Source organism: Loxodonta africana, chromosome 7 (assembly GCF_030014295.1).
Source record: "Loxodonta africana isolate mLoxAfr1 chromosome 7, mLoxAfr1.hap2, whole genome shotgun sequence".
NCBI lineage: Eukaryota > Metazoa > Chordata > Mammalia > Proboscidea > Elephantidae > Loxodonta > Loxodonta africana.
In genome coordinates this window covers 34961052-34987858 of record NC_087348.1, presented here as the reverse complement: position 1 = coordinate 34987858, position 26807 = coordinate 34961052, and the positions used below count along the sequence as shown (strand labels likewise).

General features: G+C 41.1%; 1 protein-coding gene and 1 non-coding gene across 8 annotated transcripts in view; both read left to right on the top strand.

Moving 5' to 3' along the window:
- The window catches only part of PTPRJ (protein tyrosine phosphatase receptor type J), a 197836-nt gene extending 173145 nt beyond the window's left edge, over nucleotides 1-24691 (top strand). For 6 of the 7 annotated variants that reach the window (XM_064288125.1, XM_064288123.1, XM_064288124.1 and 3 more), the window contains 9 exons: nucleotides 8403-8444; nucleotides 9120-9207; nucleotides 12095-12185; nucleotides 12403-12476; nucleotides 12588-12722; nucleotides 15317-15436; nucleotides 16674-16834; nucleotides 18009-18144; nucleotides 21118-24691. In XM_064288125.1, coding sequence (XP_064144195.1) covers nucleotides 8403-8444; nucleotides 9120-9207; nucleotides 12095-12185; nucleotides 12403-12476; nucleotides 12588-12722; nucleotides 15317-15436; nucleotides 16674-16834; nucleotides 18009-18144; nucleotides 21118-21276 — 1006 coding nt within the window. In that variant the 3' untranslated portion in view covers nucleotides 21277-24691. Of the gene's footprint in view, nucleotides 1-558; nucleotides 593-8402; nucleotides 8445-9119; nucleotides 9208-12094; nucleotides 12186-12402; nucleotides 12477-12587; nucleotides 12723-15316; nucleotides 15437-16673; nucleotides 16835-18008; nucleotides 18145-21117 lie in introns of those variants that run through there. The other variant, XM_064288126.1, reaches the window with a different exon arrangement.
- On the top strand, nucleotides 16990-17060 carry TRNAR-UCU (transfer RNA arginine (anticodon UCU)). The gene has a single exon. It is a non-coding gene; the product is annotated as a tRNA-Arg (tRNA).
- Nucleotides 24692-26807: the final 2116 nt, after the last annotated feature.

Below are 26807 nucleotides of genomic sequence, written 5' to 3'. Positions count from 1 at the left end.
GGTCCTGTTTTATTTTTTTAAAGATGGACATCCAGTTTTGCCAGCACCATTTATCAAAAAGACTGTCTTTTCCCCATTTAATGGACTTTAGACCTTTGTCAAAGACCAGGTGGCCATAGGTGGATGGATTTACATCTGGGTTCTTGATTCTGTTCCATTGGCCAGTGTTGTCTGGCCAGTGCCAGGCTGTTTTGATGACCATAACTATATAGTAGGTTCTGAGGTCAGGTAATTCATGGCCCCCTACTTTGTTCTTCTTCAATAATGTTTTACTTATCTGGGGCCTCTTTCCTTTCCATATAAAGTTAATGATTAGTTTTTCCATCTCAAAGAATGCTGTTGGTAAATATCTTTTTTTTTTTTAAATAATTTTTATTGTGCTTTAAGTGAAAGTTTACAAATCAAGTCAGCCTGTCACACAAAAACTTATGTGCAACTTGCTACATACTCCCAATTACTCTCCCCTTAATGAGACAGCCCGCTTCCTCCCTCCACTCTCTCTTTTCGTATCTATTTCGCCAGCTTCTAACCCCCTCCACCTTCTCATCTCCCCTCCAGGCAGGAGACACCAACATAGTCTCAAGTGTCCACCTGATCCAAGAAGTTCATTCCTCACCAGCATCCCTCTCCAACCTACTGTCAAGTCCAAACCATGTCTGAAGAGCTGGCTTCGGGAACGGTTCCCGTCCTGGGCCAACAGAAGGTCTGGGAGCCATGACTTCCGGGGTCCTTCTAGTCTCAGTCAGACCATTAAGTCTGGTCTTTTTATGAGAATTTGGGGTCTGCATCCCACTGGTCTTCTGCTCCCTCAGTGGTTCTCTGTTGTGTTCCCTGTCAGGGCAGTCATCGGTTGTAGCCAGGCACCATCTAGTTCTTCTGGTCGCAGGCTGATGTAGTCTCTGGTTCATGTGGCCCTTTCTGTCTCTTGGGCTCGTAATCACCTTGTGTCCTTGGTGTTCTTCATTCTCCTTTTATCCAGGTGTGTTGAGACCAGTTGATGCATCTTAGATGGCCGCTTGCTAGTATTTAAGACCCCAGACGCCACTCTTCACAGTGGATGCAGAATGTTTTCTTAATAGATTTTATTATGCCAATTGACTTAGATGTCCCCTGAAACCATGGTCCCCAAGCCCCTCCCCCTGCTGCGCTGGCCTTCGAAGCATTCAGTTTATTCAGGAAACTTCTTTGCTTTTGGTTTAGTCCAATTGTACTGATCTCCCCTGTATTGTGTGTTGTCTTTCCCTTCACCTAAAGTAGTTCTTATCTGCTATATAATTAGTCAATACCCCCTCCCTCCCTCCTCCCTGTCATAACCACAGAAGAATGTTTTCTTTTCAGTTTAAACTATTTCTCAAGTTCTTGTAATAGTGGTCTTATACAATATTTGTCCTTTTGGAACTGACTGATTTCACTCAGCATAATGCTTTCCAGGTTCTTCCATGTTATGAAATGTTTCACAGATTAGATTCATCACTGTTCTTTATTGATGTATAGTATTCCATTGTGTGAATATACCATAATTTATTTATCCATTCATCCGTTGATGGGCACCGTGGTTGCTTCCATCTTTTTGGTATTGTAAATAGTGCTGCAGTAAACATGGTTGTGCATATATCTGTTCATGTAAAGGCTCTTATTTCTCTAGGATATATTCCAAGGAGTGGGATTGCTGGATCGTACGGTAGTTCTATTTCTAACTTTTTAAGGAAGTGCCAAATCAATTTCCAAAGTGGTTGTACCATTTGACATTCCCATCAGCAGTGTATAAGTGTTCCAATCTCTTCACGGCCTCTCCAACATTTATTATTTTGTGCTTTTTGGATTAATGCCAGCCTTGTTGGAGTGAGATGGAATCTCATTGTAGTTTTGATTTGCATTTCTCTAATGGCTAATGATCAGAAGCATTTCCTCATGTATGTGTTAGCTACCTGAATGTCTTCTTTAGTAAAGTGTTTGTTCATATCTTGTGCCCATTTTTTTTAATTGTGTTATTTGTCTTTTTGTAGTTGAGTTTTTGCAGTATCATGTAGATTTTAGAGATCAGGCGCTAATTGCAAATGTCATAGCTAAAAACTTTTTCCCAGTCTGTAGGTAGTCTTTTTACTCTTTTGGTGAAGTCTTTGGATGAGCATAGGAGTTTGATTTTTAGGAGCTCCCAGTTATCTAGTTTTCTTCTGCATTCTTAATAATGTTTTGTATACTGATTATACCATGTATCAGGGCTCCTAATGTTGTCCCTATTTTTTCTTCCATGATCTTTATCGTTTTAGATTTTATATTTAGGTCTTTGATCCATTTTGAGCTCGTTTTTGTGCATGGAGTGAGATATGGGTCTTGTTTCATTTTTTTTGCAGATGGATATCCAGTTATGCCAGCACCATTTGTAAAAAACACTGTCTTTTCCCCATTTAACTGTTTTGGGGCCTTTGTCAAATATCAACTGCTCGTATGTGGATGGATTTATGTTTGGATTCTTAATTCTGTTCCACTGGTCTATGTATCTGTTGTTGTACCAGTACCAGGCTGTTTTCACTACTGTGGCGGTATAATAGGTTCTAAAATCAGATAAAGTAAGGCCTCCCACTTTGTTCGTCTTTTTCAGTAATGCTGTACTTATCTGGGGCCTCTTTCCCTTCCATATGAAGTTGGTGATTTGTTTCTTCATCTCATTAAAGAATGTCATTGGAATTTGGATTGGAATTGCATTAAATGTATAGATCACTTTTGGTAGAATAGACATTTTTATAATGTTAAGTCTTCCTATCCATGAGCAAGGTATGTTTTTCCACTTAATGTAAGTCTCTTTTGGTTTCTTGCAGAAGTGTATCGTAGTTTCCTTTGTATAAGTCTTTTACATCTCTGGTAAGATTTATTCCTAAGTATTTTATGTTCTTGGGGGCTACTGTAAATGGCATTGATTTGATGATTTCCTCTTCAATGTTCTTTTTGTTGTTGTAGAGAAATCCAACTGATTTTTGTATGTTTATCTTGTATCCTGATACTCTGCTGAACTCTTCTACTAGTTTCAGTAGTTTTCTTGAGAATTCCCTAGGGTTTTCTGTGTATAAGATCATGTCATGTGCAAATAGAGATAATTTTACTTCTTCCTTGCCAATCTGGATGCTCTTTATTTCTTTATCTAGCCCAATTGCTCTGGCTAGGACCTCCAACACAGTGTTGAATAAGAGCAGTGATAAAGGGCATCCTTGCCTGGTTCTCCGTCTAAATGGGAATGCTTTCAGGCTCTCTCCATTTAGGGCTGTTGGCTTTGTATAAATGCCCTTTATTATGTTGAGGGATTTTCCTTCTATTCCTATTTTGCTGGGAGTTTTTGTCATGAATGGGTGTTGAACTTTGTCAAATGCCTTTTTGGTATCAATTGATAAAATCATGTGATTCTTGTCTTTTATTTTTGTGATGGATTATATTAAATTGTTTTTCTAATGTTGAACCATCCCTGCATACCTGGTATGAATCCCACTTGGTCATGGCGAATTATTTTTTTGATATGTTGTTGAATTCTTTTCACTAGAATTTTCTTGAGGATCTTTGCATCTACGTTTGTAAGGGATATAGTCTATAATTTTCTTTTTTTGTGGTGTTTTTGCCTGGTTTTGGTATCAGGGATATGGTGGCTTCATAGAATGAGTTTGGTAGTATTCCGTCCTTTTCTATGCTCTGAAATACCTTTAGTAGTAGTGGTGTTAACTCTTCTCTGAAAGTTTGGTAGAACTCTGCAATGAAACTGTTTGAACCAGGGCTTTTTTTTGTTGGGAGTTTTTTGATTATCTTTTCAATTTCTTGTTTTGTTATGGGTCCATTTAGTTGTTCTACCTCTGTTTGTGTTAGTTTAGGTAGGTAGGGTGTTTCTGGGAATTCATCCATTTCTTCTAGGTTTTCAAATTTGCTAGAGTACAATTTTTTGTAGTAATCTGATATGATTCTGTTAATTTTAGTTGGGTCTGTTGTAATATCGCCCATCTCTTTCTTATTTGGGTTATTTGCTTCCTCTCCTGTTTTTCTTTTGTCAGTTTGGCCAGTGGTTTATCAATTTTGTTGATTTTTTTCAAAAAACCAGTTTTTGGTCTTGTTAATTCTTTCAATTGTTTTTCTGTTTTCTATTTCATTTAGTTCTGCTGTAATTTTTATTATTTGTTTTCTTCTGGTGCCTGAGGGTTTCTTTTGTTGCTCCCTTTCTATTTGTTCAAGTTGTAGGGATAATTCTTTGATCTCGGCACTTTCTTCTTTATGTATGTGTGCATTTATTGATATAAATTGGCCTCTGAGCACCGCTTTTGCTGTGTCCCAAAGGTTCTGATAGGAAGTGTTTTCATTCTCATTGAATTCTATGAATTTCTTTATTCCATCCTTAATGTCTTCTATAATCCAGTCTTTTTTGACCAGGGTATTGTTCAGTTTCCAAGTGCTTGATGTCTTTTCCCTGTTTTTCCTGTTATTGATTTTCACTTCTATGGTATTATGATCAGAGAAGATACTTTGTAATATTTCAATGTTTTGGATTCTGCTAAGGTTTGCTTTATGACCTAATATGTGCTATTCTGGAGAATGTTCCATGTGCACTAGAAAAGAAAATATACTTGGTTGCTGTTGGATGGAGTGTTCTGTATATGTCTGTGAGGTCAAGTTGGTTGATTGTGGCATTTAGATCTTCCGTGTCTTTACTGAGCTTCTTTCTGGATGTCCTGTCCTTCACTGAAAGTGGCGTGTTGAAGTCTCCTACTATTATTGTGGAGCTGTCTATCTCACTTTTCAATGTTGATAGAGTTTGTTTTATGTATCTTGCAGCCCTGTCTTTGGGTGAACAAATATTTAATATGGTTGTATCTTCTTGGTGTATTGTCCCTTTAATCGTTATATAGTGTCCTTCCTTATCCTTTGTGATGGATTTAACTTTAAAGTCTATTTTGTCAGAAATTAATATTGCTACTCCTGCTCCTTTTTGATTGTTGTTTGCTTGATATATTTTTTTCCATCCTTTGAGTTTTAGTTTGTTTGTGTCTGTAAGTCTAAGGTGTGTCTCTCATAGGCAGTGTATAGATGGGATCTTGTTTTTTAATCCATTCTCCCACTCTCAGTCTCTTTATTGGTGCATTTAGTCCATTTACATTCAGTGTAATTATGGATAGGTATGAATTTAGTGCTATCATTTTGTCTTTTTTTGTGTGTTGCTGACAGTTTCTTTTTCCCACTTAATTTTATGTGCTGAATAGATTATATATTGTCCTTTCCTCATATTCATTGTTGTTAATTTTGTTTCTGCTGTGTCTCTATTTTTTTCTTGTATTTTGTTTTGATGAGTAGGATAGTTTGTCTCCTTTGTGGTTATCTTATTATTTACCCCTATTTTTCTAAGTTTAAATTTTATTTCTTTGTATCACCGTATCTTCCTCTCCATATGGAAGATCTATGATTACATTTCTTAGTCCCTCTTTATTGTTTTAATGTTGTCTTATATAATAACATCGCTGTTACCCTGTTTTGAGCTTTTTTTTCCTAAGCTTGCTTTTTTTTTTTTTTTTTTAGATTTCCCTGTCTGTGTTGACTTCTGATTGCTCTGCCCAGCGTTCTAGTCTTGGGTTGGTACCTGATATTATTGATTTTCTAACCGAAGAACTCCCTTTAATATTTCTTGTAGTTTTGGTTTGGTTTTTAAAAATTCCCTGAACTTGTGTTTATCTGGAAATGTCTTAATTTCACCTTCATATTTAAGAGACAGTTTTGCTGGATATATGATTCTTGGCAGGTAGTTTTTTTCCTTCAATTTTTAAAATATGTCATCCCATTGCCTTCTTGCCTGCATGGTTTCTGCCGAGTAGTCTGAGTTTATTCTTACTGGCTTTCTTTTGTAGGTGACTTTTCATTTATCCCTAGGTGCTCTTATAATTCTCTCTTTATCTTTGGTTTTGGCAAGTTTGATTATAATAAGTCTTGGTGACTTTCTTTTAACATCTACCTTATGTGGAGTTTGATGAGCATCTCGGATAGATATCTTCTCATCTTTCATGATATCAGGAAAGTTTTCTGCGAACAAAACTTCAACAATTTTCTCTGTATTTTCTGTCATCCTTCCCTGTTCTGGTACTCCGATCACTCATAGATTATTTCTCTTGATAGAGTCCCACATGATTCTTAAGGTTTCTTCATTAAAAAATTTTTTTTTAAGTCTGATTTTTCTTCAAATATATTAGTGCCAAGTGATTTATCTTCAAGTTCAGAAATTCTAGGTTCTACTTGCTCAATTCTGCTTCTCTGACTTTCTATTGAGTTGTCTAATTCTGTAATTTTATTGTTAATCTTCCGAATTTCTGATTGCTGTCTGTCCATGGATTTTTCCATCTTATTAAATTTTTCATTATGTTCCTGAATAGTCTTTCTGATTTCTTCAATTGCTTTGTGTGTTCCTTGGCTTGTTCTGTATATTGCCTCATTTCCTTCCTGATGTCTTGAAGGGTTCTGTGTATTAAACTTTTGTATTCTGCATCTGGTAATTCCAGGAATGCACTTTCATCTAGAAGATCCCTGGATTCTTAGTTTTGAGAGCCTGTTGAGGTGATCATGGCCTGTTTCTTTATGTGACTTGATATTGACTGTTGTCTCTGAGCCATCTATAAGTTATTGTATTAGTTTATGGTTGCTTACTGTGTTGTAGCTTCTTGCTTTGTTTTGTTTTGATATACCCAAATGGTTTGCTTGAGTGAGCTAGCTTGATTTTTTTTGCTGTGGAGCTCTGACACCTGTCCCCAGATGGCTAGAGCTGTTATCAGGTATATCAGTCTAGGAGTCCATTCAGTTTTCTCGTATGAATTCAGCTCAGGTGTCCAGGAAGCTGATCATCAAGTGTGTGGTACAGGCTCTGTCCTACAGTCTTAGGGGATCAGGGGTGATTGGTGTATGTACCGGTATCTGATTGTTGCAGGGGGTCATGCTTTGAATAAGGTAGGGGGCTGAGAACCGACCCCTGGGTGTCTCTGAGAAAAGTGTGTCCCTTTTCCCTAGAGCATGCAGGTGGGTGGGTTCTGTAGATGGACCATAGGCACCCAAAGTTTTTGGTTGTAAGGACTGGGAGGTACCAGTTATACTTGGACCCCTGTCATGGGTGGCTGAGTGACCTGAGTGGAGCTACCAGTCCTTAGGTCCCTGATGTGGGTAGTTGAGGACCTTGTTTAATAGGCAAAGCAATGTGAGACATGAAACACCCACCTCTCCACCACATAGCTGAAACGGTTGGAGTCTGCCAACAAGGGCCTATTCTTCCGAAATAGGCCCACACCAGTCCATGCAGAAGGGAAGCGTGCTCAAAGTCAATGGACTGTTCATGCCTGGATAGGAGCTGCTTCTGTCCTAAGCTCCCCTGGTTAGTGGAGCTGGTAATTTATCTTTTCCCCCAATTGCAAATATTTTCCTTCCCCAAGGCGGGGAGGATGGCTCTAGGTGCTCAACAGTGCCTATCTCATGCCCAGGGAATTCAGCCACTGAAACCGGCTTGGGAGTGGGGGGGGGGGGGTGTGGTAAAATATATGCAAGTACTTAGCTTTTGCCGAGAGCGCAGTTCTTCTCAGGTTCCAGAGGTGTGAGTAGGCTGTGCCGCTGGCTGCTTCTCCCTGAGGAAACTGTGGCTGAATGCTAGTACCAGCCCGCGGCCGTAGCTCCAGGAATGGTGCCCGAGGGCTCCCCACGATTCAGGTCCAGTAACTCTTCTCCGCTTCTGAACGGTCTCTTCCACCCCCTACCCCTCAGTTCATTTTCTAAGCATGCCTTTGAAGCTCATGGCTAGCAGCTTGTCATAAATATACTCGTTTGACTTGTTTTTTTAGGTCTTTGTTGTAAAGGGGGCTCGCCGGAAGCGTCTGTCTATTCCGCCATCTTGTCTCCACCCCTCAAATATCCTACTTTTTAAGGAATCTTTTTTGTTAAGGAAAATATCAAACATTCCCCAAGTGGAAGCGATGGTATAAATGAGCCCAATATTCCCATTATATATGGAAATTAAACAACACACTGTTAATCTACCAATGAGTCAAGGAAGAAATCACAGATTTCTCGGAGTTAAATGAAAGTGAAAGCACAACATACCAAAACTTAAGGGATTCAGTGAAGGCAGTACTTGGAGGGAAATTTATAGCAATAGATGCCTAGGTGATAAAAGAAGAAACATCTCATTATTCAGTAGCCTAACTTGACAACTTGAGGCACTAGAAAGAGAAGAACAAACTAAACCTAAACCTACCAGAAGGAAGGCAATAACAAAGATCAGAGCAGAAATAAGTAAATAAGTAATCAAAAACAGAAAAACATTATGTATGTATATAATGTCAGTGAAAGGGGGAAAACACAGAATTAACCTTTTTTGTCTAATGGGTCTTTTTTTTTCTTTCAAACAGGAAAGATGCAAAGAATAATGAAGTGTCCTTTTCTCAAATTATGTAAGTCCCTATGAGAGCTTTATTTTAAGATATTTAATCTCCCAATCTGTGCAGTGACTATCTAGAGAATTTTTGATGGAACATGCTATCATTTCTCTGATTGACATCCCAAAACCCCAATGCTGTCGAGTCGATTCTGACATATTTATCCATAATCATCTGAAAGTTATTGCTCCTTTATTCTGCAAAAACTTTATATTTCATTGGTTTCCTGAAACTATTTTCCTTGCCATATTCTACTGATGAATGTATATTTTGGGATGACATTTAAAAAAAAAAAAAATTTTTTTTTTTGTTTTGATAAATGAGTTACCAAGATCTAGAGGGATAGAGGAACTTACTTAAAGGTATAAAACCAGTCAGCTACATAACTCGGTCTAGACATCAGACCTCCTATATTAGATCAATGTTTTGTAAATAATATTACACTACCTCCCCTGGCCTTCCTAAATTACACTCTTGGTTTTGTTCTTTTGGGAAGATGTTTACTATTATCTCCAGCATCGTGATTGAGTTAATATTTCTAAATTGTTTGTTTTCTTTCCTTTTCTATGATAAAGACCTAAAAAGTGAGTAAATTTTTATTTTTTTATCTTTTTACCACTTTTGTTTTTCTATTTTGGTATGAACTTTATTGAATGTAAAAAATCCTCATAAGTTGTTTTGTCTCCTTAGATCCAAGTTAATCAAAGTGGAGAATTTTGAGGCCTACTTTAAGAAGCAACAAGCTGACTCCAACTGTGGGTTTGCAGAAGAATATGAAGTAAGTGGTTGTCAATATTGTGCTCTTAATTGCTTTCTAGTATATTTTTGTTGAGAGTTGGGAAACTTCCCATTTTGATTTTATGATGACGTTTTGGGTAAGAGGAGAGAGACCCTTTTAGAGCCAAGAGAGATGCTCTTGGATCTCCATGGAAGCCCCATCGTGGCCTTGTCGATGGTGGTTCCAGTGGTGGTCGTTGTTAGTTGCCATCGAGTCGATTCTTACCCGTGGCAACCCCCTGTGTACAGAGTAGAACTAACTGCTCTGTAGGGTTTTCATGGCTGTGACCTTTCGGAAGCAGATTGCCTGGTGCCTCTGGGTGGGTTTGAACCATCAGCCTTTCTGTTAGTAGTGGAATGCTTAACCGTTTGTGCCACTCTCGAAACCCGCTCCTAGTGGAGTGTGTGTTTAATCTTACTGATATCTGAAGATTAGCCAGAGAGAATGGAGAGTAAGAATTCAAGCTAGGGGACTATTAACTAGAATAATTAGGAAGCTATATGAGCTGGAAATAAACTAGATGGGGCACTTTGGGGGCCTGAGACTGGATGACTATGTGGTCGGTGTTGTCCCATGGGGATTACATGAAGCCCTGCAGGAGGGATCGATTGGCCAGTTTCTGCCTTTCAGGCCATCATATGCTCTACCCCAGCCAGCCCCTGAATGACCTTGTTCAGAATCAGTTGTACACGCTCACACTTCATGGGCTACCCTTGCTGCGGCATTGTTCTCTTTATTGAAATCTTACGTACCACTTATATTAGTTTCCTAGGGCCCCTGTAACAAATGACCACTAATCTGGTGGCTTAAAACAACAGAAATTTATTCTCTCATAGTTCTGGAGGTCAGAAGCCAGAAATCAAAGTGTTGGCAAGGCCCTGTGAAGGCCTTAGGGAAGAATCCTTTCCTGTCTCTAGCATTCCTTGGCTTGTGGCTGCACCACTCCAATCTCTGCCTCCATCTTCACGTGGCCATCTCATCTTCTCCCCGTGTCTCTCATAAGGACACTTGTCATTAGATTTAGGGTCCACCCAGATTTGATCTTATCTCAAGATCCTTAACTTAATTACATCTACAAAGACTCTTTTTCCAAATAAGGCCACATTCACAGGCTCTGGGGGTTAGGACGTGGACAGATCTTTTTGGGGGCCACCATTCAACCAACTGTACCACTTAAAGCACACCTCAGGTGTTATCTCTTCTATGTCATTTTCTCTGATCGCATTAGAGGACTTGATTTCTTTTTTATTTATTGTACTTTAGATGAAAGTTTATAGAACAAGCTAGCTTCTCATTAAACTGTTACTACGCATATTGTTTTATGACATTGGTTAGCAACCCCATGGCATGTCAAAACTCTCACTTCTCAACCTTGGTTCCCTATTACCAGCTTTCCTGTCCCCTCCTGCTTTCTAGTCCTAGCCCCTGAGCTGGTGTGCCCCTTTAATCTTCTTTTGTTTTATGGGCCTGTCTAATCTTTGGCTGAAGGGTGAACCTCGGGAATGACTTCATTACTGAGCTAAAAGTGTGTCCGGGGCCCATACTCTCGGGGTTTCTCTGGCCTCTGTCAGTCCAGTAAGTCTGGTCTTTTTTTGTGAGTTAGAATTTTGCTCTACATTTTTCTCCAGCTCTGTCCAGGACCCTCTATTTTGATCCCTGTCAGAACAGTCAGTGATAGTAGCAGACACCATCTAGTTGTGCTAGACTCAGTCTGGTGCAGGCCATGGTAGTTGTGGTCCATTAGTCCTTTAAACTAATCTTTCCCTTCTGATCTTTAATTTTCTTCATTCTCCCTTGCTCCCAAAGGGGTGAGACCAGTGGAGTATCTCAGATGGCTGCTTATAGGCTTTTAAGGTAGAAGACTTGATTTCTGTTTCGCCAGACAACTGCTTTGTTTCATCTCTGACATGTGGTTTGTTACTAATATTCAGCATTTGTTTAATTCTCTCTTGTAACAACATTAGTTATTTCTATCTGTACTCCTCCCCACTGCCTTCATGCCCCAAAGTTGTAGGCTTCTTGAAGGAAGGATTGTCCTTTTTCTTTTCTTGAAATTGGTTTGTGGGTGAACATATACACAAAACATACACCACTTCATCATTTTCTGCATGTATAATTCAGTGACACTGGCTACATTCTTCCAGTTATGCCACCTTTCTTGACAACCTTTTCCAAACTCTTTGATCATCATTAACACCAACTCACCTCCCCTCATCTATCCTTTTGAGTTGCTATTGTCAATTTGATCACATACTTTAAAAATGTATCATGCTTAATGTGGACACTTTTCTAATTAGGATATACTATTGTTTGGTTCAAAGATGACTTCAGGGGATAGTTTCAGTTCAAGGTTTAAAGATTTTCTCAGGGTAATAGTTTCAGGGGGGTCATCCAGCCTTAATGGCTCCAGAAATTCTAGATTCCATGAGAATTTTAAATTCTGTTTCACATTTTCTACCTTTTGATCATGATTCTTCTATAGAATCCTTGGTCTAAATGTTCAGTAATGGTAGCTGGGTACCATCCAGTTCTTCTGAGCTCATGGCAAAGGAGGCAGTTGTTCATGGAGGCAATTAGATACATATTCCATTTCCTGCACTGATTCCTGACCCTCCTTCTTCCTCTGGTGCTCCCATGGAATGGAGAACAATTGTTATACCTTGGATGGCAGCTCTGAAACTTTTAAGACTCCAAGCACTACACAGCAGAGGTAGAACAGAAGCACTGAAATAAATATTAGGCCAGTTGACTGGAATGTCCCTCAAAACCATGACCCTAAGCCTCTGAACTGATTTTGTTTTAACTTCTGTATTTCATTTGTTCTGTCATAGTCTGTGCTCAGCAAATAATATCTAAAGACTAAATGAACAACTTGCTTTGTTTTCAGGACCTGAAGCTTGTTGGAATTAGTCAACCTAAATATGCAGCTGAGCTGGCTGAGAACAGAGGAAAGAATCGCTATAATAATGTTCTGCCCTGTAAGTTGTTTTATCCACATGATCTTCCCGTTTTTTCTGTCACTAGCCATCACATCTCTAACAGTAGAGAGGGCGTATGAATCCACATCTGTAAAACATCTTCAAGGTGTGACAGAAGCCCGGTGTTGCCATTTTATACTTCTTTTTTTTCCCTCTCTGATGAGCCACTTTCTTAAACATTTGCATCTAGTGAGTTCTTTTTCTTTTAATGTTACAGATGATGCTTCCCGTGTCAAACTTTCAGTCCAGACCCATTCAACTGATGACTACATCAATGCAAACTACATGCCTGTAAGTGGGGAGATGTTCTCATAGCACTGCTTTGTTAGGATAAAACCTTCAGAGCTGTACTTTATGTTTGTTTTTTTTGGGGGGTTAATATGTATTGCTTTCTGTTTTTAGGGATACCATTCCAAAAAAGATTTTATTGCTACACAAGGACCTTTACCTAACACTTTGAAAGATTTTTGGCGTATGGTTTGGGAGAAAAATGTATACGCCATCGTTATGTTGACCAAATGTGTTGAACAGGGAAGGGTAAGTATCTTAAAAACATTTGTCTTTAAAAAAAAAATACTCCCCAAACATTTATTTTCTGTCTTTGTCTCCCATAAAAGAAAAGTTAAAAAACAAAAATAAAAACAAACTACTTTGTCATTGTCTTTCTTTGTGGACAAATAGCCATGTTCTCTACTGATTAAATTGCTGCTGTTGGAGTTCTCAAATAGCAGGAGTTGGGTTAGTGCAGTGGAAGACTTCCAGGATCAGAGCAAGAAAATGTGCTCACTATCCAGCTCTGTCTCTTAGTAGCTATGTGAGCATAAGCCCATCTTGTATCTCAGCAATAGCTGCTTCATCTGTGACAGGAGAGGTTGAACCAACTCGGTGATTTTCAAACTTAGCTTTTAGCACTGGACCCCTTTCGTTAAACGAAATCTCAGACCCCAGGTAGGTCTCAGCCACTGCTTCCGCCTCTGTGATGGCCTGGAACCCCCGTGCTAACTTCCATCAAAGTTAAGATTTCTTCTAGTAATAAAGTTCCATATTTCCATAAATGGGTGATAGGAGAATTGAAAAACAAATGATAACTTCAAGAATTCTGTGCCAGAGGACAGGGACCCAACGTTGCTTGGTGAATTTTTTTCATGTAGGTTCATTACTTGAGGAATAGGATGGACGTGCCTTCCCTAAACCAGTGGATCTCAAGCTTTAACATGCACCAGAATCACTGGAGGGTGGCTTCACCTCCCCAGAGCCTCTAATTCAGGAGGTCTGGAGTGGGCCTGAGAAGTGCATTTCTGGCAATCCCCTGATAATGCTGATGGCGTTGGTCTAGGTTCCACGCTTTGAACAGCACTGTCCTAGGGGATAGTGAGAACCTGACAGGCATAGTTTCCTTTAATGTTCTTTATTTCACCTTAATTGCACAGATGTTTATTGAGCACCAAGTATGTTCCTGTGCTAGGGAATGCATAAGAAGGAGGGAAGGAATCATAGGAGATGGTTCCCATCTCCATGTTGCTTGTGATATAGAAGGGGTTGGGTTCTGCACTCCCTTTGTGCATCAGGAGAACAAACTATTATGGCAATAAAAGAACATTGCTTTATGAATGAATATCAACTTTATGGTGCTGTTGAGCTCAGGGCCTAGCACATGAAAGAGGCTCATAAGTATCTGTTGAACAAATGGAAATGATGTGATGAAATTAATGGAAGACATGAAGATGAGTTTAGATGGGCCACTGCTCATCTTACGTCAGGATGGAAGTGGATATTACTGATGCTGAGTGAAAGGAGAAGGGAAATAGCATGCATTCTGGGTGGCTTTTATGTACTACATACTCTGTATATGTAATTTTCTTCCCCACATGATCCCTGTGAGGAATTATCATTTTATAGATGGGGAAACTGAGGCTCAGGAGTTTGAGAACTTGCCTACAAGGTAGTTGATATGTGTCAGAGCTGGAAATCAGCCTCTGTGTGTCCAAGTTGTCATATATTCTTTCTTGGAGCAAACCAAAAAGTCCCTTGGCCAAGAAGTCAGTTCCAACTCAGAGTGACCGTATAGGACTGAGTACAACTGCCCCATAGGATTTCCAAGGAGCGCCTGGTAGATTTGAACTGCTGAGCTTTTGGTTAGCAGCTGGGCTCTTAACCACTGTGCCACCAGGGTTCCTTTTTGGAGCAGTGGTCCAGAAATTGGGACCATTGAGAAAATGCAGATCCCTGGGCCAGAGTCAGAATGTCTTGAGGTGGGGCCCAGGCATCAGTTTTTTAAAACTAGGTTTGAAAACCACTGCAGAACAGAGCACGTCTCGGGAAGTTGAGTGTTTTTTTTTTTTTTTTTATTTAAATTTTTAAAGGTCATTTGCCAAATGAGGATTACGATATTTTCAGAAAGCAGCAAAAGTTTCCTGATTTTTATTTCTGTTCATATCTGTGCACCAACTTTACTAAAATCAAGGACCCCAACAGGACTTAGTTTGATCCTTTTGGTGGTGGTGTGGTTTTTTTTTTTTTTTTTTAAACAGGTATTGCAGTTAGTGTGTATCTGAAAGTATTGAGAAAGTTCTTATTTCTTCTAGTTACTTGGGGTTATGGGTCAATCAGCCAACAGTTGTGGAGTGGTTGCTACAGGGACTGGGTACCATGTGACAGGCAGCTAAAAAAGCAAAAACCAAAACCGTTGCCATAGAGTTGATCCTGACTCATACGGACCCTATAGGACAGAGTAGAACTGTCCCATAGGGTTTCCAAGGAGCGAATGGTGGATTCGATCTGCTCATGTTTTGGTTAATGGCCAAGCCCTTAACCACTGCTCTACCAGGGCTCCAGACAGGACAGCTGTTCCACTCTAAATCTATGCTGGTTTCCATGCAGAAATGTGGGCCCAATGTTGCCCAACCTTCTGATTTTTCCAGAGAAGCCAGAAAGCTGGATTTTTTAAAAATGCTAATCTCCCAATTAAAAAAAAAAAGTTGGCAAGAACTTTAAGTTTAAAAAACAATTCACTGAAAGGAACTGATTTAGTCCCTGATACCAGTTTTCAGTATCTGGTCTATTTTGCGAAGTTTTAGTGTATGGCAGTGGTGTGATCTGCGTCTTTGTAAAGAAGTGTAATGTTATTCTAGACCAAATGTGAGGAGTACTGGCCCTCCAAGCAGGCTCAGGACAACGGGGACATAACTGTGGCAATGACATCAGAAATTGTTCTTCCGGAATGGACCATCAGAGATTTCACCATCAAAAATGTGAGTAAGACCAAAAGAAAGACTTGCTGGCCTGACAGAGACTGGAGGAACGCTGAGAGTATGGCCCCCGGATACCCTTTCAGCTCAGTAATGAGGCCACGCCTGAAGTTCACCCTTCAACCAAAGATTGAACAGTCCCATAGAACAAAATAAGACTGAACGGGTGCACCAGCCCTGGGGCAGGGACTGGAAGGTAGGAGAGAACAGGACAGCTGGTAATAGGGAACCCAGAGTTGAGAAGGGAGAGTGTTGACATGTCATGGGGTTGTTAACCAGTGTCATACAACACTGTGTGTACCGTTTGATGAGAAACTAGTTCTGTAAACCTTCATGTAAAATTCAAAAAAGAAAAAAATCTAAGAGGTCAAAATGGATAAATCTCCTATGTTGTTAGTTGCCGTTGAGTCAATTCTGACTCACGATGACCCCGTGTGTTACAGAGTAGAACTGTGCTCCTTTCAAGTCTGTGATCAAGAGGGCTTTTCTTCCACGATGTTGCCGAGTAGGTTTGAACCACCAACCTTAGGTCAGCAGTCGAGTGCAAACCGTTTGCGCTACCCAGGGACCTTAAATGTAAAATGACCGTATTAATTTTAGGGTGACTTTTTTTAAGCATCAGAAAAAGATTTTTGCTTTCTTCACAGAGTAAAATAATTTATACCTACGGACACTTCAAAGCAACCCTTTAGCTTTGCTTTATTGAGGAGAATTACCTACGTTATTCTTGAATAAAATGAACCTTCAGAATACGGCTCTGCATCCATAACTCTTTCCTTTCCTCCACTTCCAGGTGACGTGCTCAGAGCTTTCATTGCCATCCAAGGCCTTTTGGATTGTTGGTGGGAAAAGTGGCATCAGAAGTGGCCATTTACTTTGGGGGGGAGTTAATGATAACAGTTACATTAACTGGATTTCGGGGCGTGTGCACATGGCCTCCTTTCTCCCCAAAAGTTACTAAAAGGAAGCCAAGCAAATAATGCAGGCATTTCAGGAAGTCAGGCTACATGCTCCTCTTTTTCTTTTTAAGGGTGCTTGAAAATAGTAGCAGTGCCATGAAATGGCGTTGGTATTTTTTGATGGGCATATAACCTGCCAAATAAATTCTAATGTTGAGTCCCTTAGCGGCCTTTCCTTTATCCCGTGAGTTCAACATTGAGCTGCTACTTGACTTCACTTGTCTTTTTGATGTATTACGCAGCTTTTCTTTCTGAATTGAACCCCTTTCCTTGGCTTCTAGGTCCAGACAAGTGAGAGTCACCCTCTGCGACAGTTCCATTTTACCTCCTGGCCTGACCATGGTGTTCCCGACAACACTGACCTGCTCATCGGCTTCCGGGATCTGGTTCGTGACTATGTGAAGCAGAGTCCTCCTGAGACGCCCATTCTGGTGCACTGCAGGTGTGCAGATGGCACTCTGTGTGTATGGGGTCCTTGGGGTTTTAAAGTGACAGATGGAATATGTAAAGTATAGATTTATAAGCCTCTTAGAAGAGCAAGGAGTAAGAGGGAATACAATAGGTACAAATTCAAGAAAGGTACGGATAAGGGAGGGGGCAATGGTAGTTCAGTGGTAGAATTCTCCCCTTCTGTGGGGGAGACCTGGGTTCGATTCCTGGCTAGTGCACCTTGTGTGCAGCCACCACCTGTCATTGTGTGTTGCTATCATGCTGAATAGATGTCAGCAGAACTTCTAGACTAAGATGGATTAGGAAGAAAGGTTTGGTGACCTACTTCTGAAAATCATCTAGTGAAAACCCTGTGGATCACAATGGTCCAGTCTGCAGCTGATCATGAGGGTGGAGCTGGATCGGGCAGCATTTCATTCCGTTGTGCATGGGGTCACCATGAGTCGGGGGCCGACTTGACAGTAGTTTTAACAGCAACATGGATAAAGGACTACGGACTTACTAAATACTGAGACTCTAGAATAGACGTTGGCAAACTATGGCCTGTAGGCCAAATTTGGCCAGCTGTCTGTTTTTGTAAAGTTTTATTGGAACACAGTCATGCCCTTTCATTCCTTTATGTGTAGTCTGTGGTTGCTTTCATGCTACAATGGCAGAGTTGAGTAGTTACGATCAAGACTATATGGTCTGAAGAGCCAAAAAATATTTACTGTGCAGCCATTTACAGAAAAAGTTGGCCATCTCCTGCTCTAGAATAATTAGAAATTATCTTTAAAGCAAAAAGATCAATTTAGGACAGAAGGAAGAAAGGGATTTCTTGAATGGAACTGAGGATTGAGAAGCTCTAGGGAAGTGGCATTTGACTCAACAGGCCTTTGGGCCCCAGTCTCAAGACAGTGCAATTTGGCTAACTGAGGCAAATCTTTTCAATTGAGCAAATGTTTAATGGCCCTGGCATTGCCCTCAGAGACCTTGCAGTCTAGTGTGATAGTGGAGGAGATCAGAATGTGTTTACAAATGGCATTCATGGAGTTTCCATAGGAGAGGAACCTGCAACCTGCTGTAGTTGGCTTAGAAAGGGAGCAATTATATCTGGACAGGGGAAAGTTGGGAGTTTTACGGTAGATGCAACCCATTATGATATGCTTATTTCCTTTGTCTTTCAGTGCTGGGGTTGGAAGGACAGGCACTTTCATTGCCATTGATCGTCTTATCTATCAGATAGAGATTGAGAACGCTGTGGATGTGTACGGGATTGTGTATGACCTTCGAATACACAGGCCTTTAATGGTACAAACAGAGGTGAGGCCAAGATCTATGTTCAACAGTCCACACTTCCCAACCATTTTCAAAAGGTTGCATCATGTCACACAGTTGTGTTAAAATGTTTCGCCCTTCCAGATCTTTGTGGCTCTTGACTGTGAGGTAACACTAGATAGACCTTGAATTGACTTGGAATTGAACTATAGGGTCGCTATGATTCGGAATCGACTTGATGGCAACAGATTTGATTTTTTGTTTATACATATGATGGGGCCCTGGTGGCATAGTGGTTAAGAGCTCAGCTGCTAATCAAAAGGTCGGCAGTTCAGATCCACCAGCCACTCCTTGGAAACCGTATGGGGCAGTTCTACTCTGTCCTGTAGGGTTACGGTGAGTTGGGATCAACTTGATGGCAAGGGGTTTGGGGATTTTTAAATATACATTAGTGGCTTAGTGGCAGGAATTCTTGCTGTCCATGCGGGAGACCTGGGTTCGATTTCTTGCCAGTGCACCTCATGTGCAGCCACCATCTGTTTGTCAGAGATGGTTTTTGTGTTGCTGTGATGCTGGACAGGTTTTAGCAGCGTTCAAAACTTAAGGCAAACTAGAAAGAAAGGCGTGGTGATCTACTTCTGAAAATCAGCCAGTGAAAATCCTGTGGATCACTGCGGTCCAATCCACATCCAATCCGGGGGATGGCACAGGACCGGGCAGTGTTTTGTTCCATTGTGCATGGGGTTGCCTTGAATCAGGGTTGACTCGACAGCAGCTAACAGCACCAACAGCATACAGGGCCATAGTAATAGTGGTATCAGTAAGGGAGCAACAAACCGAGATAGTATCCAGATTCTTTAACTTGCTGCCACTGGCTCACCAGGTAATTTTAGCAAGTCTCTGAACTTTGATTTCCCAGTTTAAACTTATAAAATTGGTATTTTTTACTCTTTGTTTCTAAGATCTGACCATCCTTAAAATAAGCTAATGAAACAAATTTATCAACCATTAGCAGTAACGCTGCTTTAAGCACTAACACAGCAGTGTGTCCTCAACCAGCCTAAATGTTCTAATATTAAAAAAACAAAAATAAAAACAACCCACTGCTATTGAGTGGATTCCAACTCATAGGGACCCTATAGGACAGAGTAGAACTGCCCCATTGGGTTTTCAAGGCTGTAAATCTTTACAGAAGCAGACTGCAACAGCTTTCTCCGGCAGAGTGGCTGGTCAGTTCAAACCACTGACGTTATGGTTAGCAACCAACCAATTTAACCATTGTACCACCAGGGCCTAATGTTTTAATGTTATAGAAGGTAAATTATCATAGTTACAGGAGGATTGCTGACTGGTTGAGAAAATACATGCTTAATATCCACAACATTGTTTGTGTGAGGCCATTGAACTTGGCTTTCCCTGAAATGTCCCTGTTGAAGAGTGGCTCTCAACAGAATATATTGGGAAGTAGCGTTCCTCAAAGCGGTAGGGGCGAATGTGCCTTGATCAGGATGAGAGCAGAACAGTAATTTTGTATCAGGCTATTGCCCTGTACCATTTTAGAGCTCTATGAATACGTGCCTGTGTTTTTGAATCTAGCAGGGAATATTCTAGAGGCTTGGGTACATTGTGTGCTTTGGGGTTAGCACATGGTTGTGGTGGAAAGAGTGGAATTCACCTCCTATATTACTCAGAAGAGAGATTTTTTTTTTCTGCTATAATTATATACAGTGGTGTTTCTCAAAGGAGCTCTGGTAGCGCGGTGGTTAAGAGCTTGGCTGCTAATTGAAAGGCCAGTGGTTCAAACCCACCAGCCACTCCGCAGGAGAAAGATGTGGCAGTCTGCTTCTGTAAAGATTTATAGCCTTGGAAACTGAATGGGCAGTTCTACTCTGTCTTATAGGGCTGCTGTGAGTTGAAATCATCTTGACGGCAGTGGGGTTAATGGGATTGTTTCTCAGGCTTTTATCCTCCTTTGCACAACACAAAAATCTTATACCTACCTACAAATTCCTTTCTCCTCCTTTTTTTAGATTTTGAAAGTAATACTTGTTCCTATGAAAAAAAAAAATTAACAATACAGGACTGCATAGAGACTATTTTTCCCTTGTACTGGTTCTTCCTCAGTTCCACTCCCTGCAAGTAGCTAATGTATACAGTTTGGCATATATCCTTTTAGGGCTCTTTGTGTATGTCTGTAGAAAAACACACAAATAAACATGGAGTATTTGAATAAGTTGGAATTGACTCAACAGCAATGAGTTGGTTCTTTTTTTTTATTTACAAAAATTGGATCCTATTTTGTTATATAACCCTGCTCCATGGTTTTTTCCTCTTCCAGTATCATGGGTATCTTCCTGTGTCAACACATACCAAACTCCATGTCACACTCTCCCACCTTTTAGCCCACCCCCTCCACATTGAGAATTACAATTTACTTCTTATTCTATATATCCTCACTAGCCAAGAAAGTTTTGTCAGACTTTTATTGTTTGAATGTGTGTGGCCATTTTTTTTCTCCCAAATTCTTTCTTTTCCCTCTCCTTGGGGAGAGGAGGTGGGGAATATGTCTCTCTGATTGAGAAGCCTAAACCTGTGATCCTAAATTACTGTTTAGATATTCCATATGTTCTAATTTGGAGACCCTGGTGACGTAGTGGTTGAGAGCTACGGCTGCTAATCAAAAAAGGTTGGCAGCTCGAATCTACTAGGCGCTCTTTGGAAACCCTCTGGGGCAGTTCTGTTCTGTCCTATAGGGTCGCTATGAGTCAGAATCGACTCAACAGCCATGGCTACGGTGTGTGTGTTATATTCCACTTGAGAGCTCTTGAAGAGGCTCTGGCCTCTCTGTGATTTCAGCTTTCGTCAGAATGTTATTACTTCGTGACATGTTAACTTGCAGTGTTTGCTTTTGGCTGGATGGGGATGGGGTTGGGGTGGGGGATATGTCAGAAAATGATCCTGGGGGCTTATCCCTGGGACACATGCTCATTTGACTTCTGTCTTTCCTTGTTCCATCAGGACCAATATGTTTTCCTCAATCAGTGTGTTTTGGATATTATTCGATCCCAGAAGAACTCCAAGGTAGATCTCATCTACCAGAACACAACTGCAATGACAATCTATGAAAATTTTATATCAGTGCCAGGGTGTGGAAAGACAAATGGTTACATCGCCTGATTCCAAAGGAAAACCTTTCTGGAGTTAACCAGAACATCACACCCACAGCAAAGGAGAACGCCCTGCTGTTGACATGTTTTTATATGTCTGCTATCTTAAATCTGTTCTGTTTTGTCCCAACTAATTTTGAGGGCTTGAAGCTGCACATATATGACATGACAATTGAGAAGTCGGGGCGAACAGGGGCTGTGGATGGGTGGTGAGCAGCTCAACTGCGTTCCTGATTACCAATGGGATGAGTTTGCTTTTTTTTTTTCCCCCTTGAGGATTATGGAAAACCAGGAAAAATGAGCTGTAATTATTATTTTTTTTCTTTTTCAAAACAGGTTCTTTTTAAAAAAGACTATTTTGTATGATTCGCGTGCTAAAGCCAGGATTGTGTTGGGTTGAATATATTTTAAGTATCAGAGGTCTATTTTTACCTACTGTATCTTGGAATCTAGCTGATGGAAAATACATAATTGTGGCTGATTGTCATGTAGGGAGGGGTATGTGGGGCCTCTTCCGCATGACTTTTCTATTTGAACATGTGCCTTTTCTGAATTATGCTTCCACAGGCAAAACTCAGTAGATATCTATATTTTTGTATTGGATCTCACAATTGGAATATACGGCATATTTAAACAGTAGTTTGGTATCAAAGGTTCTGCCTTCTTGGTAACATTCCTGTTCTCGCTTGATTAGAGGAGGTCTCTTCACTCCCCCTTGCCTCCATACACTTGTGCTCCAGTTTTTCTTCCCCTTTCCCTCCTACTTTTCCCCAAAGACTCTTCTGCTGGCAACATTTTCAGCCCAGTGGTTGGGTTAGAGTGGAAACGAAAATATCATCTTGAGAATTTCCAGGCAAAGAAGAGGAACCCCATGGAGACATAATCTCCTTTTCTTGACCCTCTTTTTATCCTTTTTCTCATTTCTGTATTTGGTAAGAAGGATTCTTTAAAGGTGCAATATGTGACTTAGTGATTCATGATGCTCTAGGTTTTTAGTAACGTTTTACTCAGGTTGGCATTTTATGTGTGTGTGTTTCCGTGTGTGTGCGTGTGTGTTTCAAAGCGTGGCAATCTGTGAAACACTTTCAGTGTGAAAACAGTGTCAAATTAGCCCTTCTTCCCCCAATTCCACTGGCTTTAGTCTCTCTCCGCAGTGACACATATTGGTATCTACTATATATATATATATATACATACACACACACCAAACTCTCAAAACGGTCATTTGTATGAGTCAGAAGTGAGGTGTACAAAGTTTGAATTTGTATCAAAGATGTAATTATTATTTTTAAACCTCTTTTCACTATACTGCTGCTGTAATTTTTGATTTTTTAAAAATGTAGATTAATTTTTTTTTTTTTTTTTGGGCTTCAGGTGTATATCCACCAAGAATTTCAGAATTTACGTGGATTTATTTTACTGGTACATAATCTGTAGACTTCTCAAGGCATTAACATGAAAGGATTTGTTTCTTTTTATTTTATATTGTGGCTCAGGTGATATTTTGCAGAAGTTTTGAGTTTATCCTCCAACAGTCAATGAAGTATACAAGGACTTATGAAGGAATAACCCAGTCCCTGGAGTCCTGTGGCCGTTTCCCACAGTAATAAATCCTGCTGTAAACTTAGGACAAATGTGTCCTATTGAAAATGAGGAGTGGGGTCTTCTTTGAGTCCCCTGGTCACTGTTGGTGTGTGGGAACCGATCTCCCGATGCTGCCACGCTCCTCATCTCACTGGCACTTTGATAACTGTCTGGACATATAAATGGGTATGTTGGGTTATAAAGGGTGAACCACAGCGTACATACAGCCCTCGATGCAGTTTAGAGGTCTAGTGCTGTACGTCTTCTGTCCCCCTTTCCCTTTGAGGTACTGAATGGATGAAAAAGAGATGTAGTGGGTATTGATGTTTTGGGGGAAACCTTACTTCCCAAGTGGAAATTGCACTTTTTGCTAAATTCTTGGCTTTCTTTGGTAGCAAGCAGCTCATTCAGTATCAGGCCCCTAAAGGACTAGGCTGACCAGGCCAGGGGAGCCCTTGTGGCTCAACTTCAGAGGAGGCTTTGGCTCTGTAGGTCTGAATCAGGGAAGCCATGCTGTCCCTAGGGTGGAGAGGGAAGCTGGATTCAGTGGATTGCCCCGCAACCCATGCACATCTCTGAGAGAGGTCTATGACTTTGTTCAGTGATCCTGTGGGCCATACCCTTCCTACTCTAGTTTGTCTGGAAACCATTGTGATGGGCTTCTGAGGCTCAAATCCCAGGCAGACGCTTAGCCCTGCCCACTTCTCTGCCCTGGAGATGAGGAGTTTGCAGGGAATTTAGAGGAAAGGACTTGGCCCCGAAAACCCTTCAAATGATTAAAACAACAATAATTATAAGCATGTTGTATAAAAAAAGCAAAATCCAGAAACCATCCTCCCTTCTGCCTGGTATGGGCTTGGGAGGGCAGTGGCCCCAGCCAACCACTCTCGGATATTACCCCCAATGCTGGGAGGAGGGCTTGTGGTAGAGAGGCCTGGAATTCCAATAGGCAGGTCACACGTAGGTCATGATGCTTCTCTGCGGCCTGGAGAGGACTGGGGACAGAGCCAGTGGGGCAGTAAGGGTATTTATAGCACAGTGTTGGAAAAGGGAAGATTCATGTGTAAATAAAGAGGACAGGTGGGGTGAAGTTGGCCAGAGGCAAGAGGAGGGTGCTTCTGAGCTTCCACCCCAAATCCCTCCTAGGAACAATGAACTAAAATTTGAAAAGTTCAGTGGAATCATGTGGGGATGGTTTTCTCTCCCCTGGCTAGTTTTTGGAAACTCCATGCCGAAAAACAGCCAGTGTGGGGTCGGTGGCAATGAGACAGCTTAAGCTTGGTGGCCAGCCAGTGTGGGGGAGTCAGGCCATTAATGTCTTCTGCCAAGAGCAGAGACTTTTGCCTCCAAAGGAGAAACTAGTGATGGACATTTGAGCTCTGTTCACTGTGGCTGTAGAGTGACCTCTAGCCAGACTTTGGCATAATTGATTCCACTGGATTTGAGCTTTGAAAAGTCAGAGGCTCCCGGAGGTCGGGGTGGGAGTCTTCTATGCAGCTGATTCATATTTACTTTTCATCTGGGATGGAAAAGCTTGGTTTTCTTTTAAGATGCTTGATTGCGCTTGTTTAGCTAAACAAGTCTTGGCGACTGATGCTGATTGGCCTCAAAAGTCCAAGTTCTGAGTTTTCAGACTACTGTGTAGCAGTTGTGTGTTTAACATACTGTAGGTTTTTCTCCCTCGGGGGCACATATGAATAGGAAGTGTTGATGTGGACTCTAAACTGTAATTTTCTTGTAACTATTTTGGAATGATGCATATTTCTAATGTTTGTTATACTTGTACAGAGTATTGCTGTCGGTTGCTTTTTTTTTTTTTTAAGGAAAAAATGGCCTGAATAATTTTTTTAAAAAGACTTACAAATACCAAATATTAAAAAAAAAATGTCAACACATTATGCCTTTGTGTCTTTGTTTTCCTCCCTACTTTATTTCCATAGGATTTGCCAGGCAGTTTACTGGCCTGGATTCATTTGGGGCATCCTTAACGAAAACATGTTTTCCTTCTGCATTTTCCACATCCAGGGTAATGAAGGGAAGGGAGACTTGGAAGGAGTGATTGTGCATCCTAACGTGTGGCTGTGTTTGCTCTCAGAGGGTTGGGTGCGTCAATCTGCGGATGGACAGATACCCATTTGGTGGCATACATGTGTTAGGCAAGTCCTGGGATTTTGAGAGGGATTTTTGTTGATGAATTTGGGGAATCCAAGAATTACTGGGTACCGTGGCAATTAGGAGCCCTGGTGGCGCAGTGGTTAAGCATTCAACTGCTAACTGAAAGGTCGGTAGTTTGAACTCCCCAGTGGCTCTGCGGGAGAAAAGACCTGGCTATCTGCTGTCCAGGGTTACAGCCTAGGAGACCCTATGGGGCAGTTCTACTCCATCGTATAGTGTTGCTATGAGTCAGAATCGACTCGACAGCACACAACAACAACATAGCAATTTGGGAGTTCTTGGTGGTGGTGGTGTGCCTTCAAGTCAGTTCTGACTCATAGGGACCCTATATAGTTAATGCACTTGGTTGCTAAGAGAAGGGTTGGAATTCAAGTCCACCTGGTAATGCCTGGCGGTCTACCTCCAAAGTCAGCACATTTCTACTCTGACACACATGGGGTCACCATGAGTTGGAACCTGGCAATTGGTACTGGTATGACAATTTAAACCCGCCTCCCCCCTCCAAAAAAACCCAAACTTGTTGCCGTCGAGTTGATTCCAACTCATAGTGGCCTTATAGAACAGAGTAGAGCTGCCCCATAGGGTTTCCAAGGCTGTAATCTTTATGGAAGTAGACTGCTACATCTTTTTCTTGCAGAGTAGCTGGAGGGTTCAAATCACTGACCTTTTGGTTAGCAGCCGAGCGCTTAACCACGGCACCACCAGTAGCTTTTATTTCATCTCCCTCATACTCTGATGCAAACCATTAGCAGGCTAAGGTGGTTTTGAGATCTCATCCCTTTTGTCTGAGACTAATTAAGTAACTAACTAATTCAACAAACTGAGTGCCTGCTATGTATACCTCAGTGGGTAAGGGTTCAACAGTGAACAAAACAGACAAAATCCCTGCCCTCACGGAGCTTACATTTTAATATGGGGAGACAGGCAACATATGTAAATACAGTATTTAGCATGTTAGATGATAACATGGAAAAAAGTAGCATTTCACACCCTAAGGCACCCACTGGTCATTCTCACCTCAGATGGTGCAGTTATGTGGTGTCCAGAAAAAAGCCTTTCTGCTGCTCACTGTCCACACGACCTGGCTTTGGGAGAAAATAAATTTTGGACAGCAGCATCAGTGCACATATCTAAAGTCTGTTTGGAATGGTTAGTTAGGCGCTATGGGAAGGAGATGAATAGAGCAGAAGTCCTGCTCTTAGGAAGTGAACAGTCTCCAGGCAAATGACAAAAGATTCTCCACCCCCCTTACACCCGCTCCCTGAAATACCAGGGGGGGAGTTTTAAAGGAAGAGGTGAGAGATCGCAGAGGAATTATGCATGGATGGTATCTGGACAGAGCCTTAAAGAAGCAGACTTTTGGCAGGAGGATAAAAGGGAAAGGTTTGGGGGCATGAAGGGCACACTTTGCTTGGAGAATGGTAAGTGCTTCGGGTGTTACCACTCAATCAGAGGAATGTGGAGAGGAGTGAGGTGAGGTGAGATGGTGGCTGAAGACTCTGGAAAGGTAAGTGCTCTAGGATCACATGCATGGCTGACTGAAACTCTCACCTTTAAAACCTGCCACTAGGTGTATGTATGTGTCTGTATGTATATGTGTCTGTATACACAAGTACATAAATACAAACTTAAGGGCATACACATACACAAAATTTTACCTTCCATTACTACTGACAGAAACTCAGTGCCCCCTAAGCAATGACTCCCTTTTCTCCCTCCCTCCTGCCCCTAGTAACAACTAATAAGCTTTGGTCTCTATACATTTGCCTATTTCATATATAT